This window comes from Elephas maximus, chromosome 11, assembly GCF_024166365.1.
Source record: "Elephas maximus indicus isolate mEleMax1 chromosome 11, mEleMax1 primary haplotype, whole genome shotgun sequence".
Lineage (NCBI taxonomy): Eukaryota > Metazoa > Chordata > Mammalia > Proboscidea > Elephantidae > Elephas > Elephas maximus.
Genome location: NC_064829.1, coordinates 105,616,016 through 105,624,792, shown reverse-complemented (window position 1 = coordinate 105,624,792; position 8,777 = coordinate 105,616,016). Strand labels below are relative to the sequence as shown.

General features: G+C 44.1%; 1 protein-coding gene across 1 annotated transcript; it reads right to left on the bottom strand.

Moving 5' to 3' along the window:
• Positions 1 to 1,241: 1,241 nt before the first annotated feature.
• On the bottom strand, positions 1,242 to 8,428 carry LOC126086269 (vomeronasal type-1 receptor 4-like). The gene is made up of 3 exons (XM_049902428.1): positions 7,785 to 8,428; positions 5,415 to 5,446; positions 1,242 to 2,227 (listed from the first exon to the last, which is right to left on the bottom strand). Exons 1-3 carry the CDS (start codon positions 8,426 to 8,428, stop codon positions 1,242 to 1,244), a joined length of 1,662 nt encoding a protein of 553 aa, XP_049758385.1.
• Positions 8,429 to 8,777: the final 349 nt, after the last annotated feature.

Sequence of the window (8,777 nt, the reverse complement as noted above, 5' to 3'; positions counted from 1 at the left end):
ACCTGAAGCACAATAAAAATATTTTTAAAAAACCCATCTGTCCAGTAAATTCTTTCATAATCTAGCCCACCCCTACCTTTCCATTATTATCTTCCTACCATGCCTCAAAGGAACCCTGGTGGCACAGTGGTTAACACTAAGCTGCTAACCAAAAGGTCAGCACTCCATGGGAAAAAGATGAGGCACTTTGCTTCCATAAAGATTACAGCCTTGGAAGCCCTATGGGACAGTTCTACCTCTGTCTTAAATGGTTCCTTTGAGTCAAAATCGACTTGATAGAAACAGGCATCATACCTCAACCCTACCCATACCCTGTAAATATTTCTGTTAAAATCTTGCTGCCTTAGGGTAAATTTCAACAAGTCTGGGCTTCTTTTCCTTGATCCCCCATCCCTGCCACTCTTTCTGGGCAGTAATCTTTGCTGAAGCAGATGGACAGTGCTGTCTTCTATGGCACCACTGTGTGAGTTCAAACCACAAACATTTAGGTTGGCAGCTGAGCTCAGACCATTTGTAACACCCACTGGAATTCTACTTCCCCACAGTGTGCACAAGAAACACAACTTTGCTGATCTTCATTAAAAGATATCATTACCAAAACAATTAATGAAAAAAAAAAAAAAGACAATCAAAAAACCAGTTGCCCATTATGCTGAGTGAAATAAATCAGTCATAAAAGGACACAAATTTTAGGATTCCAACCATAACTATACGGTGAAGAACTTGGCTGCTAACCAAAAGATTGGCATTTTGAATCTAACAGCTGCTCCTTGGAAACCCTATGAGGCACTTTTACGCTGACCAGTAGGGTTGCTATTTGTTGAAATTGACTTGATGGCAACGGGTAGAATAGTTAAAAGTGTAGAGACCAAAGTAAATTAGTGGTTACCAGGTATGGCTGGGAGGGAGGGGAAAAAAAGACAGAATTCTTAGGGGACACTGAGTTTCTGTTAACTGAGATGGAAACATTTGGGAATGGTTCATGGTGATGGCTGAACAACATGATGAACATATTTACTGTCACTCAACTGTCCATTTGAAGACGGTTGAAATGGCCAATATATTTTGACCCATGTAGTTACCAAAAAAAAAAAAAAAACTCTGAAATTACACAAATGATGTCAAAACAATAAAGAAATTAAAAGAAAAACATATAAAAAACAGTTCATACTATACCGTTTCATATGTCCTTGGATTCTGTGAGATGAATAAACACGTGAGTGCTGTGCAAAAACATACAATTAGGTTTTTCTGATAAGATGAGGAAATTTTGTCTTTATCACAGCAAAGCAGAGCCTGGAGAGGCTGGAATCACAGCTCATGAGAATCAAGGGGCTGACAGTGGGGAAACACATAGAAATTAGTGCATCTATGTGCAGTATCCACCAAGTGGGTTGATAAAAAACAGCTATAAAAACTTGAAATATGGAGGAGAGGATGTAAAAAGATACAAAGGTGCTCACCAGGACAAGGATGGTTTGGGTGGCTCTGGTCTCAGCAGAGGCTCTGGGGGAGACGCTGTTCCTATGAATGTGCTGGACCCGCTGCTTGTGTTTGTAGAGGATGAAAACCATGGAGCCACTGAACCAGAGCATGAGTCCCAAAGTCACAACATCAGGGAGTGCCAGCCATAATGAGTTTAGTAAGCCGGTGGTTTGGTCAATTCTCACAGAAGAACAGTATCCATAGTCTTTTTTGTTTGTGATGCTTTTATTGCTCCAACTACTAGTCACAGACACAAGAAAATCGGTGTTTAGCAGCATGTGCAGGATCCAGCATGAGAAAATGGAGAAGCCCATGTACTTGGGAGCTTTCACTTGAAGCTCTGCCCACCCAGAGTTCCTGGGGCTGATGGTGATGGCCTGGAAGATACTCAAGAGACAGGTGCTGCCAAAGGACACTCCCCTGCCCACTCTGTGAACACATAAAACAAATTTGCATCCAACATCATTGAGGAAATTTTTCCACCCAAAACCTTCTATAGTCTTTGGGATTCCTTTACAGAGAATGGACAAGGAGTTGGCTACAGTCAGGTGCTTGAGAATCAAGTCTGTGGACCGTAACCTGCATTTAGTGAAGTAAAGGATGATATACTGGAGAAGAAGAGAAAAATTCCCCAGGATACCAACTGTAGTCTGTAATAAGAAAATCATTCCAAACATCAAATCCTTGAGGGACATCCTCTTAGTTCCTGGTGGCTGATATTTGTCTTCAGAGCCAGAAGGTCCTAGATGGGAAGATGAGACATGGACCATATATATCGTGTAAACGGAAATCCACAATTCTCCATCTACCATTGATTCCCAATTAGAAATGTTGACTTAAAGCTTTTCTTTCAATAAGAGATTTCTAAGTGTTGGTTGTATACCTTTAAGGAGCACTTGGAATGTATGCTATGAAGACCATGTATGTTCTAGCTTCTTTATTCTTCTCCAATCTATGAGGCAACAGCTACTATTACGTTCATTATAAAGAAGAAAACTTATGCACAGAGGAGTTAAGTGACTTGTCTAAATTCGCATGTTGTTTAGGGGCAGAGGAGGGACTTGAACCTGGCTGAGCTGGTTGCAAAGACCATGCATTAACCACCGTACACTACCAACCAAGTGGGAAAAATGGGTTGTTGGTGGAGGCATCTCACCTCTTCTAACTTCACGAGGCGGAGGCTCATCATCAGTATCAGCCCAAGCCTGATTCCTAAGAGACGTAGTTCAGACATACTTTCTCTCTGCAAAGTTTTTACCAATTATGACACACGCTGTCCCTCCCAAGCGCTCTCTACTTCCCTGCTGGGTTTGATACTTTGTTGCAATGACCACACAGAACTCACAGATGATACTCACAGGCTGCTCTTGTCCCTTGACACTGGTATGGTGTTTTCCCTCCTTGGGAAAATGTTACAAAGCACTTTTAGCTTTGCCAGTAAGCACCCAGAGACATTCAACTCTGCCAGCAAGTCTCCTGCCTGAAGGTGCTCATCTTGCCATGCCCTCTGTAGTGTTCATGCTCAAGGGCAGGAAACCTCACCAAAACCATCCTGTTTGGGTCTCCTGGTTCTTCTGCTACTGTTTCTCTACAAATGGATTTTTCATTGCTTGCCTCTGCTGTTGCCATCTCTGATGTGATAGCTGTGTCCATCCTGGGTTTAGAATTTTCTCAAGGCAGGGATCCTGGGTTGAAAAGACACGCTCTGCTTCTAGCACTTTTTCTTAGATGGCAGTGTGGTTCTCCCCAACCCTGGAATTGTCTGTGTTTAAACCTAGCGGGATGGAAAAACACAGCAATCCCATACAAGCATCTCATAGTCCTCATTTGCATCAGACGCTCACACAAGGGTTGCAGGCACCTTATTTGCGTTGGTAGCAGGCTCTCAAATCACTTTAGGCAGCCAAAAGTACCTATTTTCAGAGTCCCACCCAATTATTTGGGGAGTTACAAGACCATGGAGAGAAAGATCATATAAAGGCAATTCATCAGTCTACACCAGGCTGGTCAGCTGTGTTATTCAAATAATCCAGTTCTGTATTTAGTTTTACCTTGGCACCTTGTCATTTTAATTCACACTGGTGATATTTTGTTATAATGTTGGCTGTAACAAGTTTCCATTGATACATAAAATTTTATTTCATTTGGCTAATGTCAGTTATGAACAAAGCTTTAAAGATTTTAATGAAATCTACATCACTCATCGCAGTAGAATCCTATAGGAATTCTCCTCATGAGCAGGTTGGCTTAACTGAATCTAAGATTGACTGGATATTAGGATGGCAACAGAATGACACTTTTGTTCCTAGGCCAGGAACAAAATACAATGGCACCTATCACAGGAATTACGGAACACTCTCATATCATGTACTAAACTATGGGCCATAAAATATTAATAATTGATAAAATAGTGGGGAATAGAAACTAAACCATTGCTACTTTCACATTGTGTACTGATTAAGTATTGAATACAAAGTAAACTAAAAGTGTTACCAGTGAGGCGAGATTTGTGAAAGATAATGACGGGGAAGACACATGTGGAAAATGAAATCTGTAAGGCATGATCTCTTCTGCATTTTATAAATTGAAATGGTTGATTTTTTGATTGAAAGTAATAGAGTAATTTTCAACCAGAGAAAACAACACGAGATATATTTGGGATTGGCAGCTGCTTTGTGAAACTCATTATTATCAAATTACCTTTTCCTTAAATGCAGCTTCCATAACTTCTAGAGGAAAAATCATCTCCCTGTAATCAACAGACCATGAATGTTTCCAGGAGAAACACAATTACTGTCCCCATTAACGCATCATACACCAGAATTGGAGAAACATTTCTGTTTTAGCAAAAACCATTCAGATACACTATTTCTTCACAGAATTCAATGAATCACATGGATTCATCCTGTTCCGTATTACAAATGTGGAGGTGTTACAGTAAAACCTCTAGTAATCCTGAAAATCCTTATAATTCCTGTACAGTAGGCTGCAGAGCAGATTGATTCAGAACTACAGACTTTAAGCATCTTCAGAACCAAGTTTCATGATCACTAGGATTAAACACCAAAAATCACTATTCTTGAGGATGACAATAAAAGACTCTGGGAGCCATCAGGGGCTGGGACACGGTCCGTGGCCCCATCTCTCTGTTCTCATTCAGATCAAGATCAGGACTTAGTCCTGGTTCCTCTGGACAGTGAACCAGTTTTGAACACAGAAGATTCCCTTATTGCAACATGATCACTTACCCACACCCTGATACACCTCCTTCCCTTACAGACTCTGTCTCTCAGACTGAAATAGAAAATCCCGGACTCCTTGCTGCTACCAGGATAGTTGGCTCAGTGTGACGATCATGACATCCAGGGCAAGTGTCTGAGGGAGGCAGCCAGACCCTGAGGTCCTGGTATTTGTTTCTGTGTCCTCTCCTCCCCATAGAACTGAAATGATCATTTCACCTCCAGTGGCACTGACAGCGCAGGCTTGGGGAGCTGACGACATCTCTGGAAAACGTTTCCCCAGTTGTTAATTACCAAAACCAATTAAAAGTTTCTTATAAGTATCTCCAAAGAGACCGTGGAAGTGTTTGTGAGAGGCTCTTTCTTGTCCAGGATTCTGGAGACAGACAGGGTCTCCCACGGAGGGAGCAGGAAATGCTGAAGGCTGACACGTGGGGCATACGAAACTGTCTCCATTCTCTGCTTCCTTGAGAGTTTCTCCTTCCAATCTTTTCTCATCTTCAGCCCATGAGCTGCACCATCATTTAAGTCATGAATGGAAAATGAAATCATAAAAAATACTTAAGGATTTGGAAGAGATATAAGCCAAAAAAGAACATGTTGTCAATAATTTACCTGACAAATCACTGGACTCGCTTGTACGAGTCAATGCCAGTGAACATGGGAATTATGTAAGAAAATAGGCTTTACCGTTATTGACTCCTCCAGCAGTGTTCAGAGACCTAAAGAGAACAAGATCCATTGAAGAGAGTTTATGAGTCCCTCACAAATAAGTTTTCCAGGATCAGATGATTAAACAGTCAGATTCTACAATTGCTTTAACTGTCAGTTATGGACCCCTGGTGTCCATAACACTAGGCTGCTAACTAAAGGGTCAGTGATTTGAACATACCTAGTGACTCTACTGGTGACAGACCTGGTGATCTACTTTTGTAAACATTACAGCTAAGAAAACCCTATGGGGTGGTTATACTCAGTCACAAGGGTTGCTATGAGTCAGAAGTGACTCATCAAGACGCAAAAACAACACAAGGTTAGATAATCAAATGTTACTTAATTCAAGAGCATTGGATGGTTACCACAGTCCTCTGCAAATATACATAAGCAAATGCATTTAGAACAGTATCTGTCACGTAGTAAATGCTATAAAATATATTGCTGATATTGTTGTTAGCTACCTTTGAGTCAGCGCCTGATTCATGGTGGCCCTGTGCAAAACAGGACCAGAGCATTGTAATCCATAGGGTTTTCACGGGCTCATTTTGGAAGTAGATGGCCAGGTCTCTCTTCCTAATCTATCTTAAAATGAAAACTCTGCTGAAACCTGCCAACCACGCACAGAAGAACCAAATACTGGCTGGCCCTGCACCGTCCCCATGATTGGTTGGGGATGGGACCACTTTGATCTATAGAGCTTTTTTTTTTTTCATTGCTGTTATTGAGAATATACACAAGAAACCCCTTCTCTTTGAGCCGATTACAACTCATATTGACACTATAGGACAGACTAGAACTGCTTCATAGGGTTTCTAAGGCTGTAATCTTATGGAAGCTGGCTGCCATCTCTTTCTCCCAGACTGGCTGGTGGGCTCAAACTGCCAACTTTTTTCTTAGCAGCTGAGTGCTTAACCACTGTGTCACAGTTCTCCTCCAATCTGCTATTTCTACATGTACAATTCAATAACATTGACTACATTCTTTGAGTTGTGCAAACATTCTCACCCTCCTTCTCTTAGTTGTTAGTGCACCATTAACAAAAACTCACTGCCTCCTATGTTTCTTATTCATCTTTTGAGTTGTTGTTGTCAATTTGATTCCATATATGATTAGATCTTAAAAAAGCATAATGCTCCAGGAAGACATTCTTTAGTAGTTAAGCTAAACTATTCATTTCAAGAAGACTTCAGGAGATGTTATTGGTTTAAAGTATAAAGATCATCTCAGGGCAATAGTTTCAGGAGCATAGACTTTTTATTGGCTAATTTTTGGTAGTAGATCACCAGGCATTTCTTCTTTGTGTGTCCTAGTCTGAAAGCTCCACAGAAATCTCTTCAGCATCAGAGCAACGCACAAGCTTCCATTGACTGATGGGTGGGGGTTGCACATGAGGTACGTTGGCTGGGAACTGAAAACTGGTCTCCTGCATGAAAGGTGGTAACTCTACCACTGAACCACCACTGTCCCCACAGACCACAGTTACTGAGCTCTGTGTGCATTGTTTGATGTGGAGTAGGTGTGGGGGGAGTCCCTAGGTGGTGAAAATGGTTACATGTGCACCTGCTAACAAAAAGGATGGCAGTTCCAGTCCAGAGGCACCTCAGAAGAAATGCCTTGTGATATACTTGGAAAAAACAACCACTGAAAACTGGACAGAGAGTATTTTTACTCTGACAAACTGAGGTCGCCATGAGATAGAATCTACTCCTCATCAATGGGAAACCGGAGAGTGTTAGTGTGAGCTGTTCCTTAGTGTACAACTACTATAGGTCAGACATCCATCCATCCATGCATCTATCTATCCATGCATCCATGCATCAATGCACCCACCCATCCATCCATCCATCCATCCATCCATCCATCCATCCATCCATCCATCCATCCATCCATCCATCCATCCATCCATCCATCCATCCATCCATCCATCCATCCACCTGTCATTCATCCGTCACTCTACCTTCCTGCCAGTCTAATCATCTATCCACTTACTCCGTCCACCCATCCATCCATCCGCCACTGTGCCTGTCATTTATACATCAATCTATACTTTCACCCATCTGTTCATCTGCCTACCCGCTTCCCAACTACACTCACCCATCCATCCATCCATCCAAACTTGATCACTTGTGCCCCGCATGGTTAGGTACAGGGTTCACAGAGATGAACAGGAAAATTACAGTCCCATCTACCTGCCCATATGGAGCTCGCAGCCCAACCCTTTTCCCACCCCAACAGCCAGCTGGCTTTAAACATTTCCAACTGCTCCTGCCCTGTCCCTGACACCTTCTTAATTTTCTTCATAACTGTGACCTGGCTGGAATCCCAGGCCTGCCCCTGCCTCACCTGAGCCTGCTCAGAGCTGCCTCACTAGACGCTGTGCTTTTGTCCAGCAGGAGACATGGAGCCTGGTTATTGGTGCTAGAGACTGGGGAATCACAGGCCACCCAGCCATGCAAGCAGGAGCCGGCACCCCCACCCCCACACTGGTCCAGATGGAACAAGGCATGTCTGGTTTCCTGGTGCCCCAGTGCGCGGCCTCCTCCCCCGAGTGCAGCAAGACTGCCATGAAGCACGCACACCTGCTGCGCATGCTTCTCCTGAGTGCTGCAAGGCCTCTGGTGCAAGAAGCACGTGCAATGTGACTTTGGCACATACCCGGGTGGCCCTGGACTAAGCGCTAAGCTAGCTTCATTCCAACGGGTGCCCGCACCCCTGCTGCAAGCGCAGCAAGGCCTTCCACTGGCGGAGCACCTGGTGCAGCACCTCAACAGGCGCTTTTTTAGGCAAGCAGTCCTTCTGCTGGCAGTGTGGCAAGGGCTTGACGCCGAGAGCATGTCCTGCACCACCAGCGGATCCACAGGCCCATGGTCAACGCCTTTGCAGGCACACCCGCCCCCTGCCCTGATGGTGGGGGCCTTTCCGTGTATGGCCCCTGGGCAGGTGGGCCACCGCATAGCTCTGATTGTCCGGTGCTGCCCACGGGCCATTTTCCATGGCTGAGGTTCCCTGCCAGGCCCTTCTCTTCTCCCCATCCTCTCCTCCACTTTCTCCTCTGTCTGAACCTCTTAGTGGTCTGTTCTCTGTTCTGCCCCTCCCACATCACGCCTTCCCATTTGGTTCTCCCATTTCCATCCTTCCTGATTCCTGCCCCTCTCTCACCCTGCAAACAATGCCTCCAAATGGCCCCTACTTACTGCCCCTCTTCTCTCTCTCTCTCCATGGACTAGCTTCCCTCTCCGTCCTCCTACCCTCTCCCCCAGTTCTGCCCCACTCTGGGATGTGGGAGTAGAAATGAGGCCCTGGAGACCACCTAAAGGGCTGGTGTGTCTGGGCCAG